We start from the raw sequence: 21646 nt of genomic DNA, 5'->3' as shown, positions 1-21646 counted from the left end.
TGATCTCTTCTCCGGCCCTGTGGTGGGACTCGCGGAGAGTGGAGTGCGGGAGGCCCGCCGGCCGCATCCACCGAAGGCCAGGACAATACACCAGAGATAGAGCCCACACTGGGGTAAGTGCACGCATGGGGAAAGAGGCGCAGAAACTTGGCGGTTCCCGACTACAACTTGGGGACAGAGAGCGCCTTGGCAGGAGTGCGCCCTGAAATGCTGTGACCCACCAGGCGATGCATAATGAACAGTGGGGGCCGGTGGCGCGAATAGCCACTGCGCACGAGATCGACCGCCACAGTGCCAGGAACCAACAGTGACCCATATTGCTGCACGCTATAGTGGGATCCCCACGATCCCTATCTGCCTAATAAGAGGAAACACGTCCGGAGGTGCGCCATACAACCGCTCCCTGCGGAGGCACAGGAGCTCCATCCTTTCCTCCTGGGGCCCACGGACCTGCCTGCCTTGGGGGCTCCTGTGGACAAATGCTACAAGTCGCCCAGGGAGGTACAGTTTTACAAAACAAAACAACAAGGCTTCTAAACGGCACATCTTATCACCTTCATAACGAGGACACCGCAGCAGCAGCCGGTTGGTAGGAAACCTAGGGGTAGGGGTAACACAGGCAAGCGGCGGTGAGTACTACCAACCAGCCACTGGCGGCCACTGGTCTTCGCTACAGGACAGGACACAATAGGGGGCCGTGGCCAACGTGTGATCCACCAGAACAAACTCAAGAAGTATGCTTACTCCAAATCGGAAGAAGATCCGCACAATCGCGCCACTGCCGACGCAGCAGCAACCAAGGGGCCCGCAACAGGAAAAGAGATCACACTACAAGACATCATGACTACGCTCAACAACGTGCATACCTCTCTGGAGTCCCGCATAGACACAGTTACCACTGAACTCTCACTCATCGGCGCAGACTTCAGAAACCTCAGTTCCGCGTGACGGAGGTAGAAATAACAACAACTGCTTTAAGTAAAGACACAGCCGCCCTAAAGAAACAAATGAAACAGCTAGAAATGGAGAATAGAACCATGTCGGCAAAGTTGGATGATTATGAAGGTCACTCCGCCGCAATAACGTTCGTATTGTGGGAGTACCAGAGGGAAAAGGGGGCCCGTAGTAGACCTTTTTGTAGAGGACCTGGTCAAGAATCACCTGCAACCCAGAGGACTCAACAACTATTTCTCGGATGAACGGGCCCACTGTGTCCCCAGGGGGAGACCCAGGCCGGGAGTGCCCCCTCAGCCCATACTGGCACTCATTTTTAACTTTTGAGATCGAGACCTCATCCTTCAGATGGGAAGAGTGCCCCCACGAGAAAGGGCTGCCCACTGTCACCGCTTCTTTTCGCTCTTGTACTAGAGCCTCTGGCGGCTTGGGTGCAACAAGACCCTGTCATCCGCAGGCTCCGCAGGGCTGAGGGATGCAAGGATCGAATATCTTTATATGCAGATGATGTCCTCCTCTAAACGGCCTCTCCCAGACATTCCCTGTCTTGCATATTAGACATATGTGGCTCATACGGACAATACTCAGGATACATAATCAATTGGACAAAATCAGTGCTATATGTCTTGAAAGGGCCTCCACCAGCAATACCAGTTGGCTGGGACGTGGCAATTACTGAGGATACTTTCAAGTTATTAGGAATTCACATCACCCATGACGCAGAGGTCTTCATGACTATGAATCTCCAAGCTCCCCTGAAACGACTGCAAAGAGACACTAAACACTGGCAATCATTGCCACTAACGCTCCTGGGGAAGGCAGCACATTTTAAAATGATGTATCTCCCGAGGTTCCTCCAAACCCTTCAAAATACGCCTTTCTTGGTCCCCCAGTCCTATTTCCGAGCCTTAGAGGCAGTAGTCACTAAACTCCTCTGGAATAATAAACCAGCTCGTATACCTATGACGAAACTGTACCGAACCATTGGCTACATGTCCCTCACACGGACCCGGCCTACAGCCTTGATAGATTAGAGTTGGGAGAGGAGGGACTATATTGAGCACTCTGTAACAAGACCCCGGCCCTCATAGGCCCTCCAAACCACACACTCCAGGTATGGAATATTGTGCGCAAAAAGTTAGGGTGGCACAATAAGAGCACACAAGCAACGCCCCTCTGGGTCACGGTTAAGCTGGGAAGGTTAGGTAAGAGTAAAGGCTTCAAGCATTGGGACAATATAGGGATATCCAGGGTGGGGGAACTTTATGTGCGGGGAAAGATGATCCTTTTTACACAGCTCCAGGACCAGTATGAGATGGCACAGACGGAGCAATTCCGATACCACCAGATCAAACACGCCCTGAAAGAGGCAATTCCTCCTGACATCACTCCACCCAAGTCCTCACCATTAGAGGATAGATTATTGACGGATCATATGGATACGAGAGCAATCTCCATGACATATCGGAAGATTATTAATAACATGCCCGACCCCTTGCAAATGCTCAGATAAAAGTGGCTAGAGGACTTAGGAGAGCTAGATGACACCGATTGGCAGAAGGCTTTAGCATCACCCAGAGAAGTAGCGATTGCATCCAAACTACGCCTCATGCAGCTCAAGATCCTTCATAGAATTTACTATACCAGAACTACTCTTTATAAGATAGGGAAAGCTGACACCCAGCTCTGTGTGAGACAATGTGGGGCGGTCTGTACATTCTTCCATACACTATGGGCCTGCAATGTAATAATGTCATATTGGAAATCATTCATGACCATCATCACAAGGGTGAGTGGGAACCCGGTCCCTCCAGAGCCCAAACGTTGCCTGCTAAATGTTTGGGAAGCGACGGACCTCAACTCCACAACACAAACCTGGGTGACACTGGGAATGATGTTGGCCAAAAGAACCATTGCTAAACATTGGGGTGTAGCCATCGCCCCCACAGTCACGGAGTGGTGCAAAGAGATGGACACAGCCATGGTGGTGGAAAAGACTGTATATGTGCGCAAGGGTTGTCCTAAAAAGTGGATGAGATTATGGGGAGGCTGGAACACCTACATAGGGGGTATATGTGAACTACCAACAGTGACCCGAGAAATGGAAATAAATTAATGTTGTAGATACTAATGTATGTAACGATATAAACGCATGCAGCGGAGTACAAGCAATACTGTACTGTAAAATAAAAGACAAGCAGTGCATGCTGTATGAAATTTATTTATACTGTATGATATGTAAACAGATGTTATGACTGTGCCACCTAAGATTAAAAAAATAATAACAATTACATTTTTTTTTTTAAAGATTGGACCGAAGCAATACAAGCCCCAAGAAAAATAGCAATTAGGACCCGGTTTAGGCTGATTAAGGATCCTGCCTCACTCCTATTACACCAGGACGCTTCTCTTCAGAACAGGGATAGCATCCACTCTACTCTGCTTATGAAAATGTGGTCTGGAAGCCACTTTCTACCATATATTATGGGACTGCCCGATCATCCAGACCTTCTAGCACCAAATCACAACTATAATGACCCAAGTCAAATCTCAGACAGTTCGAGTGAACCCAAGAGAAATACTTTTAAATATCTCAGAAGACCCTTGCTCAAGGCATCTTCAAATGTGGGTTGCTCTAGCTCTGTGGGTAGCTAAAAGAAATGTAGCCAAGTCATGGGGTAAATCAGACCCACCAACGATACAACAGTGGAAGATTAACCTAGACTGGTGAACAAGTAATTTACAAAGAGAGAGGATGCCCGCAGAAGTGGGGAAAAAGTGTGGGGACTGTGGAAATCCTACAGGGGACCTTAAGATCTCAGTGCGAAATGCAAACATGTATGTTGGCCAGGGCAAGGCTGTACTAGAATTTGTAACTCAGACATTCAAATGTAAACTACCATTTAGTTCCTAATATGCTATTCTTTTAAAGCTCTATTTGTTATGGAACATAAGGAACAAATATATACGCTGTCATGTATTGAGCATAATGATGCAAATGTTAAATAAAAAGAGTTTAAAAAAAAAAACACAAATGGATTCTTTGCTACTTCCCCCTGGTAATGTGCTATTGCAGTATGTCGACGACCTCCTTGTGGCTTATGATACCGAGGATGGTTGTAAAGATGCCACAGTAAAATTGCTGTTGCATTTAGCATTTCATGGACATAAGGTGTCCCTTTCTAAATTTCAATATTGTCAACAGGAGGTCACCTAATTAGGTCACCTACTGTCGAAGGAGAGTCGCAGACTAACACCTGAATGCATAGCTGCTATCACTAATATGCGTGTTCCTAAAATCCAGAATGAAGTACGCACCTTCATTGGTATTAACTCGTATTGTCGCCACTGGATCACCAATTATTCCTTACTAACAAAACCCCTCCTTCATCTGACCACTAAAGAAGTGCATAAACCCCTGCCTTGGACATCTGCATGTCAGCAAGCTTTTGAGCAATTAAAAATTGTGCTTTGCTTTACTCCTGTGCTTGGTACTCCTGGTTACCAGAAGCTTTTCGTGCTTTAGGTACACAGGACCGATGGTTGCGCGCTCTCTGTTTTAACACAGGGTTTTGGGTGTAAGCAGAGACCCTGCGCTTACTTCTCTGCTATTCTTGATAGCGTTGCCAGAGCTCTCCCGAGCTGACTGAGAGCTGCCACGGCGGTGGCAGTTTCTATCAAACAATCAGCAGGGTTCGTTCTGGATACTGATCTCACAGTAATGGTACCTCATTCTGTGGATACGCTTTTGATTAAGACAAAGACACAGCACCTTCCTAGCGCACGTCTGACTGGATATGAACTGACCTTGTTTGCTACGCACATTACCATCAAACGATGTGCTACTCTGAACCCAGCCACGTTACCACCCCTCCCTTCGGAAGAAAAAGACGATGATGTCCATGATTGTTTATTTTGGACTGAAGAGGAAACGAAGGGACGGGTAGACCTGACTGATGTTCCCTTATCTGACCCCCAAGGCGGAACTATATGTCGATGGCTCTTGTTTCAAACTACCAGATAGCACTACCACTGCAGCGTATGCAATAACAACGTTACACACTGTAGTTGAGACATCCCGTATCCCATACCAATTGGCCCAAGCTGCAGAGTTGGTAGGCTTCATTCAGGCTTGTGAGTTGAGTGAGGGACTGACTGTCAATATCTACATCGACAGTCAGTATGCCTCTGGGGTGGCCCATAATTTCAGGCGCCTCTGGGCGGAGAGAGGGTTCTTGACTTACCATGGATTGCGAATACAGAATGGCCCATTGATACATAGACTGTTGTCAGCATTAACACTTCCCGATAAGATGGCAATAATAAATGTAGTGCCCAAAAAAGCAATAACAGGCGATGTTGGGAGGGGAAATGCATTTGCAGACCAAACAACTAAGGAGACAGCTAAATCAAAGATGAAAAAGGTGTTTGTGGCAGTTCCCGCTAGGTGGGTCCCAGACAATGGAATGTTCGAGGACACATTTAAAAATGTGTGAGAGATACTGAGGGAGGCGACTCTAGATGAACTAGAAATATGGAAAGAGAGTAAAGGGCACCTGGATGAGGAAGGGTGTTGGAAGGACTTGTCCAAGAAACAGAGATGGATGTTGCCCAACGCATACGTGCTCCATGTAGTCAAAATGGTGCACGGCCAAGCCCACATAAGTTCCAAAGGAATATGTAAGGTGTTGGAACCAGATTGGCACAATGACAATATCTGTAGAGTAGCCACTCACTTAGTCAAACATTGCATTGTCTGTCTTACACACAATCCTGGGAACGGCACCCCTACACCCCCAGGTAACTGCAACGCCTTCCTTCCCTTTCGAGGTTCTCCAGATGGACTTCATTAAAATGGAACGAGTAAACTATTTAAAGTATGTACTGGTAGTGATTTGTGCTTCAGTCAATTGATTGAAGCTTACCCCACCAAAAAGAATACAGCTATGGCAACGGCGAAGGTACTTGTAAAATAGTTCTTCCTGTAATTCAGATTGCCGCGTTTGATCTGGAGTGACAACGGAAGTCACTTCAATTCAAAGGTCATCAAATTGGTCTGTGAAGATCTGCACATTAGGCAGAAGTTCCATGCAGCCAACCACACCCAGTCAACTGGTCTTGTGGGGAAATACAACAGGACCCTCAAACTGAACTTAGCCAAGATACAAGAAAGTACAAGTTTGCAATGGCCAGATGCACTACCCTTAGCTATGTTATCCACCAGGGCCACAGCACATTCTAGAACAGGGTTGTCCCCGTACGAGGTGGTCTTTTGCCACCCTGTCAATATCTGGGGCGTCCCAAGACCCAATCGCTTTTCCGAGATAGAGTACCCTTTACTTGTTGACTATCTGTATGAGCTAACTAAAGATCCCTATTCAATTCATCAACAGATCCGGGAGCCACTGCGACCAGTACCAGAGGGGCCCGGACATCATCTACAGCCCGGGAACTACGTGCGCGCAAAGAACTTCCAACGGAAGAGCTGCCTGCAGCCTCGTTGGAAAGGCCCACTCCTTGTCCTCCTTGCCACTTGCACCACAGTGAAGCTCGAGGGTTGGAATAACTGGGTGCACGCCACCCACGTCAAGATGATTCCTCTCCCACTTCCGTATGACAAGTGGTTCCTCGACGGCATTGGGGACCAGGAAGGAGAGAAGGTGCCTTATTTTGTTCCCTTTTCTGACGCCCGGCTGACATGTGCGCAGACAGAGGAGGAGAGTGATAACGTATTGCAGGAAACGATACCTCCTGAGAGCAGAGCTGCCCCAGATTCTGCCCCATCCCCTTGGGTGGCAGTTGAACACCAGTCCCCTGCTGTCCCTGAATTTCAACCCTTTTTGCTAACAAAACAGTGCCTGGAGTCACCAGGTATAACTTACGCTTCTGGCGGAAGGACAGTGTGCCAGAGAGAGAGAGAGAGAGTTGAGGAGGTAGGGAAGGTCTTGAGACTAGGGTGTAGGTACTAAGCTCATGGTGCCTGCGAATAATAGGTTGAGCTGTACTGGTGTACTGCCCTAGACACTGGACAGGATTGCTGAGGGTATTTGCCCAGGAGAGAGGATACCTGTAACATTTAAATGATGTACCTTGAATCCAGTTGATAGAAATAGATCTGATTTATTGAAGATTTGTATTAGATCAAGATGATAATAAAGTATTAAGTAAATTCAATTATAATCCCACCAGGAGCAGTTGGACTGCTGCTCAGCCTCAGATGTAACTGACTCTCCTCTCAAGCATACACAACCAGTATTCTATGTGACATCATAGATGTATGCTGAGCAAGTTATAACAAACACTAAAGAAGGACAGAGAAGAAAGAAAAGCAGGATGTAACAATACCCTATACTGAAGAAGAAGAATTTGCTTTCAGTAAGGGCTGCGATCACGCAGCTCCACTGAGGGAGTGCTTCATAGCACCGACATTGATGAACAATAGGAGTGTACCAGTGAGGTTCTGACAGACACTGGGTAACTTACGCCCCTCTGGTTCTGTTGTAGTGGCTCCAGTTTGTGATTGTCCCCTGATAAATATAAGTTGCGCACAAGATTCTCTGAATGTATCCATTTGGTTGTGCTGTTAAGGAAGAAGAACAGCCCCTAGCGGTCCACCACTAGGGCAGAGTAGTCCTGGTTGGTTTAGCTGGTCTACTAAGAGTAAGATAGTAGTAGTTTGTCATACTATTGATCACAATGTTTGGGGTATTATGGTATTAAGAAGAAAACCATCAAGCACACACTCTGATAGGGACTACCCCGGTTCCACCTGAGCACCTGTTTGGTACATTGGCCCCGCACAAGGAGAGACACAGACAGCCATACATCGAAAATGCTTTTGTGCAAATGCTTCACCAGGTGCACCACACAACCAATGCCACAATTTGCTGGGTGTGTGGGTTACTCCCCTCTGTCGTACACAAGAATGATTTACTGGTGTCTTTATCCTTGTTGTACCTAGGTAGCTGTGAGGCGTGGTTCCAGTTACTTTCTATGGTGTATATTCATTATCATGCTAACGCTATGGATATGACGGAGTCTGATTATCATGCGACATTAGAGTATGTAGTGGTCCACCAGGGTTATACTTCTGGGATAGGAGGAAAGGAGGGTACTGTATGTCCAGATGCTTGCATGAATATTTTTGAGAATAACAGGAATGTCACATGGTTGCAAGATGAAATTATGGATTTACGGGGATTCAATGTCACTGAATACTTTATATGTTTCCATGCACGAAATATCACTGAAAATGAAATTATGCCCGTACCTCTTATCCATACCGCAGATAGTTTCTGTGTTGAAGGTTCTTGGAAAATTCCAGTGGGACTAAGCAACTGTAATTACACATATAAATTGTGAACACCACTAGTAGCCCACCTTTGCTCACACCCCCTAATGTACACTTTGTTTGTGGAGCACATACTTATACCAGGCTTCCTAGAGGATGGTCTGGCCAGTGTTATCTCTCTTTTCATTTTACCTCCTGTTTACATTACACCATCTAACTATCACAGAGACCATAGACTGCAGCGAAGGTGTACTCACTTGCCCCCAGTAAGGAGTTATTAATACAGCAGACAATGTTCAGACTGATACTACTTTACAGCAATTCACGGATGCCACAAAGGATATTCTGTCTTTCTGTGGACCAATGCATAACAGTCTTAGTATCCGTCGCCTCACCAGGGTTGTAGAAGGGGTTATCAACACTACAGCAGGTTTACTCACTAACATTACAGCTGAGCTCCAGGCTACCAGGCTCGTTGCTCTTCAAAATCGGATGGTGTTAGATGTCATTCTTGCAGATAGGGGAGGAGATTGTCGCGTCATAGGCAGTAGCTGATGCGTGTACATTCCAGATCATGCACCTACTGTGTACTCCGCTATCCAGAAGTTACATAGAATAGCATCTGATATTCATCAAGACAATGGTTCTTGGTCCTTGACAGGGTGGTTCTGGGGTCTGATATCATCCTGGGGATGGAAGATACTTAATTTCTTAGTGGACATTGCAAGTGTTGTCTTCATTTGCTGTCAATGTGTTAATTGCCTTCCAGCGTGTTGCACCTATTGCATAGGTAAGCTCACCCCTAACCCTAAACTGCCAGGACACAATAGCAAAGTCTCTACCATTATGATGCAAGAAGTAAAGGATATGATGCTGATAGATGAAGGAATTTTTTAATATTAACAATGTTTTTGCTATAAATGCAATGATTCAGGTGGTAGCCCATCCTCCTGTGCCTGCATTGTTCATGTTCGACCTGAGCCAGTAACTTTCCCCTGTGGGAGTGGTTGGGGGGTCTTGGAGGAATGATTATGCGTTGCAGACTGTAGGGGACCAGTCCCTCAGCAGACATCTTAGGATGCAGGTCAGATTACTAATAAATGCTTGTTTGTATTCTCTACAGTCTGACCGACTCTTCATTACTTGGGAAGGCATAGCAGGTGGTTTTCAGTAACCTGTGTGACTTTTCTGGGTCACTACCTTCACCTTGTTAGATAGAATTGTAATAGATCGGTATGCGTGCTTCCTTGCAAGCAGGTGTACTTGGAACAGGTACAGGAAGACTTTTTAGTGTAAATACACATCACATAAATATATGTTTTTTATTACAAAGAGAAAAGATAATATTAGTTTTGAAATAAGGCAGCCTTAAGACCTAGCGTAAATAGACAAGGATGATTAAGTTCGTTTTTGAAAAAAGGATAAAGAATGCAACTAAAAAAGTATTGTAAAAGTAATTTATTTAGACACCAGTTCTGGTACTGAAGATTACTTCTTTTAGGCCTCTCATTATGATTGACCAATTAAAATTATCGTTATTTACCAACCCTGCAATTGCTGTAATTCAAGGGGCTTGAAAATGAGAGGGATTACATGTTTTGGGGAATAACATGTAGGAATCAGTGATACCATGCTTATTACCGTTGAGTTTCACAAAAATATTTCAGTTACTTTTAGCCGCTGAAACCTTTGTGTAAAAAATCTGAACACATTCTGATGGTCCCTGCACTCTGGTTACCAGGTCCATCAGAATGTATGGGCCACTCATAATAAAAGCCTTATGTGGATGTGCAAATGTGATCAGAAACAATGTTGTCACTCAAAGTGCAAGAGAGCCAAATGTAGAAGTTGGCTGACCCATTGCCCCATTGTACGCTGTGGTGGGTAGCAGCAAAATGTAATTGAGAGCTGAACAGACCAGTGGATCAAGGGGATTGACCCAAAGCACCTCTGGAGCTATACTTGTTTTATTTTGAATTTGTTTAGTATGTGAGGCTGGAAATTTAAATATGACATTACACACACCTGGTTATTCTTAGCATGCTGCTCCACATCAACATCTTGAATAGATAGGCAGATTTTGGATTTTTTATGTTTAACTTTAAACATTTCTTCCTGTCAAAAGATTAAATAATATATTAGTGCTGAATGTCAATATATTTGAATATCAAGACATAGAAAACGATTGCTACAAAAAACATTATGTCACTCTATACACGTATTTTTGACAAAAGAAAGTCCAAATAACCATATTTTTCTCTTAGGGAATTTGGGTTAGCTGTTCGCTATTTGTAAGGGGCATGTTTAGGGCGTCCCTTCCAAATAGCGAATCCCAGCAGTATGTTTGAAGTTTTGTGGCCGTATATGCAGTCGCAAAACAGTTGCAATTTACCACCAACTTCAAGCTGGTGGTAACCCATTCGCAAACCTTTGGGAATGGCGGCAAAAACATTTTTTAAGAGCTGGCAGTGGTTCAATGGCCCACTGTCTGCTCTTAAAAAATTAATAGAAAATGAAACATTTTTTTTTAAACTCAACCGGTTTTCCTTTAAGGAAATCAGGCTGCATTTTAAAAAAAATGATTGCTTTATTGAAAAACAATCACGGACATGGTGGTCTGCTGACCACAGCAGGCCACCATCCCTGTGATCTTAGCGATTCTTACGGGGTCGCATATTGCGACCTACCTCATTAATATTAATGAGGTACTTCGATTTGCAAACCCCTACGAATCGCTAAATGAAACTCATGGAGTTTCATACATTTAGAATAGCGATTACCTAATTGAGATTCGCTGAAAATTGCAATTAGCTAATCACTACTCCAAATGTTGATACATGTGGCCTTACGTGATATGCCCAGAATCACAGGGATGTTGACGCCGACACCGAGACTCGAACCTGGTTCCCACCAGTTCCAAAGTCGGCAGCTCAGATTATCAGCTCTCAGAGTTGCAATAAAGAATTACATTACCATAATGAACAAGAGCAGGGACAAAGGCCATCCATGCCGTACTCCTGACTAAACGAGAGAAGAGTCAATAATATTGATCAGGACCTTGCTGTAAAAATTTGAGTACAATAGAGTAATCCATGACCTTCATTTTGGGCCAAAATTCATGTAAACACCTTACACATGAAAGAGTGGTTCAATTTATCAAAGGCTTTTTCTGTCTATGTTGAGTAAACACAGGATTAAACCACGGTTTTTTATATATGATAGCACATCTCCAACTAAACACGGTCAGAAATTATGCACCCTCGTACACCACATGTTCAAATCAAGGACTCTGGAAACTACAGGCCTCAATTGAAGGAAGACATTTTTAGACAACATTTTAAAGTTTGCATTAAATATACTAATTGGATGCCAGTTTTTCTGTCACCTTTTTTCATTGATAAGCTTTATTGATTCCCCTCTCAAGAAATTTGGAAGCAGTCTTCCATCATTGAGTCTCAAATACCTCAAATCAACCGGAGCAAACTGCATCACAAAAGGAAGCATAGAACTCTACAGGGAAACCGTCTGACCCAGGTGTTCTCCCCTTGGGAAAGGTTTGCATAGCTCCTTGTATATCATCAATTAAAAAATCCCTTTCTAGTTCTTCTCTGTCCTTTATAGACAAAAGCAACTGCAAAAGCTGTAAGAAAAAGTTTGCAGTTGCTTTGTCTGACACTATAGGGCCATAAAGTTCTTTATGAAAACTATGCACACATTCTTTGATACCTTCGGTTGTACTATGCTTGTTACCCCATGAATCTTAAATGGTTTCTACAATTCTTCCACCAGCTTTATCTTCCAGAAAGAAGAGTCTAGAGCAAGTCTCTATATCATCCAAGAATTGAGCTCTACTGCAGAGAATCAAAACTTTAGTAAAATCAGTGTATAGTGAGGATATTTTCTGCTTGCACAACATAATGTTGGCAGATACATCAAAACTGTACTCTAATAGCTAGGACAAATTCTGGACCTGGATTGGTAAATGGTTGATTCTATTTTTCTTTCTCTAGCAACCCTAGTTCCGTCTTGAATAAAGAAGGACCATATATGGATCTTAATGTCCTCCCACCGCGTACTTATTGAGGGGAAAATCCTTTTTAGGGATTGCTCATTCTGATAATGATACCTATACGATTCACAGGTAGCCTTGTCTTTGAATAAATTATTATTTAGGTTCCACAGTCCTTCCCCTCTAAGAGGTATCTTAGCAATGGATACGCCAACTTTAATGAGGTTATGGGCTGAATGGAAAACTGGAATGAGAGTTGCTGAAACTATCTTTTCAGATGGACTTGCAAAGATAAAATCAATGAGGGACTTTGTGGAACAATTTGACGGAATCCAAATATATCCTGGATAATTAGGAAAGTCGGCAATGATATTGAGAAATGATTTGGAGCTATTGTCAAGGTACACTAAAGAACAATGTGTTCTGTCTTTAACATCCAGTAATCAGTTAAAATCCCCTCCCCAAAAACATTTCTGTTTCATAAAAGAAGCTGTGGTAATAAACTCAAAACATTGTCCCAGCATGATAATGAGGTAGAGCAATACACATTAATGAGGCAAGTTTTATATCCAATCCAGTGTGTGATTTTATACTTGTTGATGGTGAGTTCCTTTAATGGTACCTTAGTCTCACTTTACGAAAGAATTTGTATAGTTCAGTCTTGATGTTGAATGCATTAGGTATAGCCGTCGGGACATAGGATAGACCTCTACTGAGCACCTTCGCTTCACTGTCTGTCAGGATGTGGCTGGATAGATTGACCACAGGGCTTTCCTTTACCACCTGTAGTTCTTGCGGCGGGTCGACCTCTCTCCAAGTTCTTGAGGGTTGAACCTGACTTGTTTCTGGCCACGTCCCCGATTGCCATCCCAGTCGCCGCTGTTGTTCTGTTGCCCTCTGTTCATTCCTCTGGGGAAGGGGCGACCACGTCCTCGTGGGGGTCTCCATGTTCCCTGGTCTAAAAAAGGCTGTGGTTGTTGGTAGTTGTAGTCTTGGTATGTATAATTGCCACTGGAACCTGCCTGTTCGTTATCTCCTTCCAACTGTAGTATGAATCGGAAAAGGTAGTGTAGTTGCGTCTGCCTCTATATCCACCACGTCCTCTATTGGTAAAACGACCTTGATTATCCTGTCTGTAAAAATGCTGTTGTAGATAAGGTTACGTCTTCTTCTTGTCGTATAGTCGAATATCCCTGGCCAATTTATTTAGTTTTCTAGTTTGTGTAGTAATGTCGAAATCCTTGTGTATGGCATACACTTTTTTTAGTGCTTCTTTTGTGTTGTTAAGTGATGGATCACCTTCAATTTCAGCCTTCAGAGTGGCAATCTCTTCCTGGAGGATTTTGATTTGTTCCGCCGCCGTCTCTACCCCCAGCACCATCCAGTGCCGGGAGCAGTTGTTGGCGACGAAACTGAACCCTTCACGGAATTTGGGTACATCCACAAAAATTGCAGGTTCTATTTTTATTTGCAATCCAGTGGGAATAATATTTGCCTGCAGATATTGGGTTAGTAGATGTCCATGTAATCTGGTCCTTATCAATTTCTTTTCAAGACGCTCTAAGCGTGCAATTTTGTCATTCAATGTAAAGTCAATCCCAGGTGTACAATCTGACAGAAAATTGCTGGCCCGGTCCTGTATGAGTTGTTTAATGTAATCCTCTGTGTATGATAAAGTTTCTGTGTCCACCATAGTGGATCTGAATGAAATCTCGAAGGAAGGAGGGAGAGAGGACCTCACAGGTAAGCTCCTGCACTAATTATGTTACAGAATGAGGGGTCAACCCAGAGGGTCAGAGGGACCTGGGTAGGTGTGCAATATAGATAGAATGGTCCCTGACCAGAAAGGAGTTATTAAAAACTTTTTCAATAGAAAAACAATTAAAGACAAAAATATTTAACAAAACACTATTGTTTATTCACATAGTGTTTGTGAGTGTTTCATTGCATTCTTTCTTTTTGGATTTTTACATTATTGTACATATAAATACAATTTTTCAGTGCCCACTATACAGGGAAAAGGGGGGGGGAGGGTTTTGTGCAGTGATCGGGATAGGTGCAAAGGAGGGAAAGTGATAAGTCAATTGTAAATTTCTTTTAACAATAGACAATGGCTTCTCAGAGGAGCCATACAAGAGTACATCCAGAGTTCTTCTGGCATTATTATCGTAACATCACATTACAACCGGTGTTCAAAATCACACTCTAGTCATGTGTTCCAGTATAAAGGTCAACGTTTCGACCCTGTTCGTAGGGATGATGTCCCTTACATGGCGGGTCTTCTTCAGGACACGGGGGAAGGGGTGGGTATGTCCTATAGGGAAAGATTATTAATCAAATCCAATTCATAGGGAAATGCACACAGAGGTACATCGAAGTTACATCATTCGGACAGGACCTGAGGATGTCATGCTGTTCCGTATAAAAACAGGTTTATTTAGGCTAGGGCAAGGGTAATGTCTCTAGGTTTAATGCATATCGATGTATTAGGTTCTGTTCTTACAACATTCGAATAGGACCTGAGGATGTCATGCTGGTCCGTATAAAAACAGGTTTATTTAGGCTAGGGCAAGGGTTATGTCCCTAGGTTTAATGCATATCGATGTATTTGGTTCTGTATATGGTCAAAAAGTGTCAGAGAACAGATATCGAGAAATGGGGGAACAATTTTACAAGAACAACAAAACATCGCCGGTCTCATGGGATAATGTCAAGGTTTACCTTATTTTAGAACATGGAGCTGCCTCCAAATTTCGTTTCCTGTAAAACAATATGGACACTAGTTGTAGAGTCATTACCATGAGTTCCTTATCAGGCAAAATACATTTAGAATCTAAGGGGCACATGCATCATTGGTTTTTGCATTCGCAAACGGTGCGAATCGGTAAAATCGGCCGTTTGCGAATGCAAAAACCATTTTTGGGATGCATCAAACTTTGTTGCACAATTCGCTTTTTTTTGCACTTCCAAAAAAAGCGAATGCATTTAAGGAATCGCATTTGTGCGATTCCTTAAATGCAATGCATCATTTTTTCTAAAATTGCGAATTTGGAATTTGGAAGTGCAAATTAACACGAGGTTGAACCTCGTGTTAATTTGCGAAAATGTTTACAAAAACTAAAAAATGCATTTTTTAAAGTGTCATGTTACAGACACACATGTCCTTAGGACATGTGTGTGTGAAACATGCACTTTCAAATACATTTCAGGGGTGCAGGGGGGGTCCTTTGGACCCCCCCCTGCACCCGTGGAATGCATCAACAAATTGCGAATTCTTAACTGCCTTCCCATTGACTCCTATGGGCCTTTCGGCCCATAGGAATCAATGGGAATTGCGAAAATGCACTTTGGAATTCGCTATTTATTTGAGAATCTGTAAAAATTGCGATTTTTACCGATTCGCAAATAAATAGTGAAAAAAATGATGCATAGCATTTTGCAATTCTTAATTTGCGATTCGGTAATTTTCGCAAATTAAGAATCGCAAAAGCTATCAATGATGCATGTGCCCCTAAATCGTTTTTACCTTACTGGAGTTCCAGTAGGTTCTTATTATTAAGGTGCACCTAGAGGGAAGGAAAGGGGACCATGAGTATTTTTATCATATTACCGCAAGTCACTGGGCAGTGATTCGGCTAGTAAAACAGGAAAAATGTGAACTCAGAATCACCTGCTTAATAGCGTTTGTGCGTGAGCCAGGGTCCGTGTTATTTCATGACTCTGCCCCTGGGGAACGAAATCGGAGCAAAAATTAGGACTCACGACTTCCTACCAGAAATATCTACTCCCAAAAGGAGTCAAAACAGTAATGTGGCCATCAGTACCTGAAAAATCGGGTCGTAGGACCGCGTCCCCGGCAGTCCCCTGGTTGAACGGGAGCTCGTCTGGCGTTCTGCACCGCATATGTGATTGCGGGCAGACTTCCGCGTCACGTGATCCCGGTAAACAGGGTAGACAGACTGAAACCCTATCTCTATGGTAACCTGCAAACGCCTCGGAAGGGAGACGTAAGGTTTATTATAAATGCAGTAAGGCTGACCGCTTCAGCCATTTAGTGGAGTAAATCCCGTATTTAAGTATCTATACTATGTGCGCCAAATATGCCAACATTAAAACTCCCAGACTTATTTAGGAAAACAATCGGTATAGTGATGGAAAAGTATATTGACATTATCATAGGTGAAGTACGGCGTGTTCTGACAGCCATTTAGTAAAGTTAATCCTGTATTTGAATAATGCGTGCCAAATGTGCCCATCCTTATGAGGAAACCACATGTAATGATCCATAGGCATGTCAACGTATTCTCTGGAGCTTGACCACGTAACTGCCGCGCAGGGTATTATGGTAGTCTAGAAGAATGACAGCCTGTTGTGTTCTCAATGTATTCGTTGGCCGCATAGCTACTTAACATTTAAGTTCTCATAATCATGAGGAAAACATTCAACCGACATTCCCACATTGTTATCAAAAGCTAGACCACGTAACTGCCTCGCAGGGTATTATGGTAGTCAGGAAGGATGACACCCAGATGTGCTCTTAATTTGTTTGTTGACCGCCTAACTACCTCACAGGGCGGTATAGCAGTCTATACAAAGTATGATGTACGATTGTATTATTACTATATGTACATGGATTCAATATACCTGACAGTGGTTAATGGAACAAATAGTTAATTAGATAGGGTATATGAAATCCACCAGATCCTATATTATGTGTATGAAGGTAACTTACAGATAGAGTGACAAGTACACTACGTTGTTGCCATTTGTATGAAGCTACTGTCCAATTCGTTCAGTCCCTCATTGATAGAATTGAAAGGGGTGATCCATTTCATCTCCCGCAGGTTTAACAATGAGCTAATGTTGCCTCCCCCTAGGGCCAAGGTTCACTTTCTCCAAGACGATCCACTTGAGACAGTCCGGTCCATGTCCCTGCATTTTACAGTGGTCCACCAATGGGGCACCTACTGTTTCACATCTGATTCGACTGCTATGTTGGAGAATCCTTGATCTCACTTTCTGTTGTGTTTGCCCTACATATATCATCTCGCAGGGACATACGATGCAGTAAATAACATCCATGGTGTTACAGTTTGTGTAGTCCTTAAGAATAATTCTGTGGTTTTTATAGAGAAACTCTTTCGTTTGAATGGTATTGGCACAAGCTTTACAATTGCCACACCTGTGGTGTCCAACAATGGGTTGTAGATTCCACATTGACGTTAGTGACGGCGGTGATGGTGTTTCTAGGTATGAGCATACCACATGTTCACAAATATTTTTTGCTTTTCTGAAAGAATGCATAGGTAGATTAGTTATCCCGACATCATCGCTGATCAAGTTCCAGTGTTTATTCACGACTTTTTTAATCTCATTGCTTTTAGTAGAGAAAGTCGTAACACATATTAGACGATCTGTCTCTGGTTCCTCTCTTCTGCTTCCTTGTAGGAGGGATTCTCAGGGACTGAACCACGCTCGTTTCTTGCTCGTTTGACCATCCTTTTCGGGTATCCTCGGTCCACCAGACGTTGAATTAAATCTTCGGACTCTGCCATGTAGTTCTCTTTCATAGGACAATTCCTTCTTATGCGTAGAAATTGCCCAAAGGGCAAGTTATCTCTTAATGCTCTGGGGTGGTGGCTGGAATATTGTAATAGGGAGTTCCTTTCCGCCGGTTTTCTGTATAGTGTGGTACATAACTTCTCTCCTTCCACATAGATGGATAGATCCAAAACGTTAATGGCAATTGGTCTGGATTCAACAGTAAACTGTATGTCTGAGGACCTTTCATTCAGCCATGCAAGGAATTCTGTTAGCTCTCTCTGTCCTCCTTCCCAAATCATGATGATATCGTCTATGTAGCGCATCCATGTTTTTATCTTAGATCTGTATGGATTCAAGGTGTTGAGTACAAAATGTCGCTCATATGTTGCCATGAAGATAATAGCTAAATCCAGGGCAAATGCCGCCCCCATGGCTACTCCTTTTGTCTGTATATAGTAAGCATTTTGAAAGACAAAATAATTTTGCATCATGGCGATTTTTAGCAATAAGGTAATAAATTTGGTAGGTACAAAAACTGGAGCTGTCCTTTGGTCCAGAGCCATAGTAATCACTTCAATTGCTTCCTCTTGGGGAATGCTTGTGTAGAGGGAAACGATGTCACTAGTCACCAGAAGTTGACTTGTCGGGTCAAACGGTAAACCGCCCACAATGGTTATCGTGTGGGTGGTATCTCGTAGGTAGGTTTCAGTGGCTTCCTCAATGGGTTTTAAAAAGAAATCAATATATCGGCACAAAGGTTCCAATAGAGAGCCACAACCAGAAACTTTCGGACGCCCTGGTGGGCTGGTCATGTCTTTGTGTATTTTAGGTAATATATATATGGTTGGTGTCTGGGGATTTTTCTGATTAAGGTACTGAAATTCTTGCTCTTATAGGAATCCTTGATCAAGTCAGTCTTTGGTCACACGCATTATTTCTAATGCCAGATCTTTTGAGGGGTCGCCTGGGAGTTTCTTATAACTCACACCATCATTCAGTTGCTTCATCACTTCTGCTTTGTATTTGCAGGTATCCTGTATAACAATTGCTTCGCCTTTGTCGGCCGGTTTAATGACGACCTCCCTATTTTCTTTTAAGCTCTGAAGGGCAAGTTTTTCGTTTCTGCTTATGTTGAATTGGGTGTATTTCTTCTTTTGTAGAATAGCTTCTACATCCCTCAGTAGAACTGATTCATATGCTAGAATCTTTTTTGTCATCATATGGGCCGGTGGTACATATGTAGAAGGGACTCTCAGTCCAGTGTGTGATTTTATACTTGTTGATGGTGAGTTCCTGAAATGGTACCTTAGTCTCACTTTACGAAAGAATTTGTATAGTTCAGTCTTGATGTTGAATGCATTAGGTATAGCCGTCGGGACATAGGATAGACCTCTACTGAGCACCTTCACTTCACTGTCTGTCAGGATGTGGCTGGATAGATTGACCACAGGGCTTTCCTTTACCACCTGTAGTTCTTGCGGCGGGTTGACCTCTCTCCAAGTTCTTGCGGGTTGAACCTGACTTGTTTCTGGCCACGTCCCCGATTGCCATCCCAGTCGCCGCTGTTGTTCTGTTGCCCTCTGTTCATTCCTCTGGAGAAGGGGCGACCACGTCCTCGTGGGGGTCTCCATGTTCCCTGGTCTAAAAAAGGCTGTGGTTGTTGGTAGTTGTAGTCTTGGTATGTATAATTGCCACTGGAACCTGCCTGTTCGTTATCTCCTTCCGAACTGTAGGATGAATCGGAAAAGGTAGTGTAGTTGCGTCTGCCTCTATATCCACCACGTCCTCTATTGGTAAAACGACCTTGATTATCCTGTCTGTAAAAATGCTCTTGTAGATAAGGTTACGTCTTCTTCTTGTCGTATAGTCGAATATCCCTGGCCAATTTATTTAGTTTTCTAGTTTGTGTAGTAATGTCGAAATCCTTGAGTATGGCATACAGTTTTTTTAGTGCTTCTTTTGTGTTGTTAAGTGATGGATCACCTTCAATTTCAGCCTTCAGAGTGGCAATCTCTTCCTGGAGGATTTTGATTTGTTCCGCCGCCGTCTCTACCCCCAGCACCATCCAGTGCCAGGAGCAGTTGTTGGCGACGAAACTGAACCCTTCACGGAATTTGGGTACATCCACAAAAATTGCAGGTTCTATTTTTATTTGCAATCCAGTCGGAATAATATTTGCCTGTAGATATTGGGTTAGTAGATGTCCATGTAATCTGGTCCTTATCAATTTCTTTTCAAGACGCTCTAAGCGTGCAATTTTGTCATTCAATGTAAAGTCAATCCCAGGTGTATAATCTGACAGAAAATTGCTGGCCCGGTCCTGTATGAGTTGTTTAATGTAATCCTCTGTGTATGATAAAGTTTCTGTGTCCACCATAGTGGATCTGAATGAAATCTCGAAGGAAGGAGGGAGAGAGGACCTCACAGGTAAGCGCCTGCGCTAATTATGTTACAGAATGAGGGGTCAACCCAGAGGGTCAGAGGGACCTGGGTAGGTGTGCAATATAGATAGAATGGTCCCTGACCAGAAAGGAGTTATTAAAAACTTTTTCAATAGAAGAACAATTAAAGACAAAAATATTCAACAAAACACTATTGTTTATTCACATAGTGTTTGTGAGTGTTTCATTGCATTCTTTCTTTTTGGCTTTTTACATTATTGTACATATAAATACAATTTTTCAGTGCCCACTATACAGGAAAAAGGGGGGGAGGGTTTTGTGCAGTGATCGGGATAGGTGCAAATGAGGGAAAGTGATAAGTCAATTGTAAATTTCTTTTAACAATAGACAATGGCTTCTCAGAGGAGCCATACAAGAGTACATCCAGAGTTCTGTTGGCATTATTATCGTAACATCACATTACAACCGGTGTTCAAAATCACACTCTAGTCATGTGTTCCAGTATAAAGGTCAACGTTTCGACCCTGTTCGTAGGGATGATGTCCCTTACATGGCGGGTCTTCTTCAGGACACGGGGGAAGGGGTGGGCATGTCCTATAGGGAAAGATTATTAATCAAATCCAATTCATAGGGAAATGCACACAGAGGTACATCGAAGTTACATCATTCGGACAGGACCTGAGGATGTCATGCTGTTCCGTATAAAAACAGGTTTATTTAGGCTAGGGCAAGGGTAATGTCCCTAGGTTTAATGCATATCGATGTATTAGGTTCTGTTCTTACAACATTCGAATAGGACCTGAGGATGTCATGCTGGTCCGTATAAAAACAGGTTATTTAGGCTAGGGCAAGGGTTATGTCCCTAGGTTTAATGCATATCGATGTATTTGGTTCTGTATATGGTCAAAAAGTGTCAGAGAACAGATATCGAGAAATGGGGGAACAATTTTACAAGAACAACAAAACATCGCCGGTCTCATGGGATAATGTCAAGGTTTACCTTATTTTAGAACATGGAGCTGCCTCCAAATTTCGTTTCCTGTAAAACAATATAGACACTAGTTGTAGAGTCATTACCATGAGTTTCTTATCAGGCAAAATACATTTAGAATCTAAATCGTTTTTACCTTACTGGAGTTCCAGTAGGTTCTTATTATTAAGGTGCACCTAGAGGGAAGGAAAGGGGACAATGAGTATTTTTATCATATTACCGCAAGTCACTGGGCAGTGATTCGGCTAGTAAAACAGGAAAAATGTGAACTCAGAATCACCTGCTTAATAGCGTTTGTGCGTGAGCCAGGGTCCGTGTTATTTCATGACTCTGCCCCTGGGGAACGAAATCGGAGCAAAAATTAGGACTCACGACTTCCTACCAGAAATATCTACTCCCAAAAGGAGTCAAAACAGTAATGTGGCCATCAGTACCTGAAAAATCGGGTCGTAGGA

The 21646-nt window shown here is 43.2% G+C and overlaps 1 protein-coding gene across 10 annotated transcripts in view; it reads right to left on the bottom strand.

The window, feature by feature from the left end:
- The window catches only part of C4_1H18orf63 (chromosome 4_1 C18orf63 homolog), a 1754940-nt gene that overhangs the window by 227122 nt on the left and 1506172 nt on the right, over positions 1 to 21646 (bottom strand). For all 10 annotated transcript variants that reach the window (XM_078687809.1, XM_078687806.1, XM_078687816.1 and 7 more), the window contains one exon: positions 10271 to 10360. In XM_078687809.1, the coding sequence (XP_078543935.1) occupies positions 10271 to 10360 (90 nt within the window). The remainder of the gene's footprint in view (positions 1 to 10270; positions 10361 to 21646) is intronic.

Source organism: Lissotriton helveticus, chromosome 4_1 (genome assembly GCF_964261635.1).
Source record: "Lissotriton helveticus chromosome 4_1, aLisHel1.1, whole genome shotgun sequence".
Classification (NCBI taxonomy): domain Eukaryota; kingdom Metazoa; phylum Chordata; class Amphibia; order Caudata; family Salamandridae; genus Lissotriton; species Lissotriton helveticus.
This window is presented reverse-complemented; position numbering and strand designations above follow the sequence as displayed.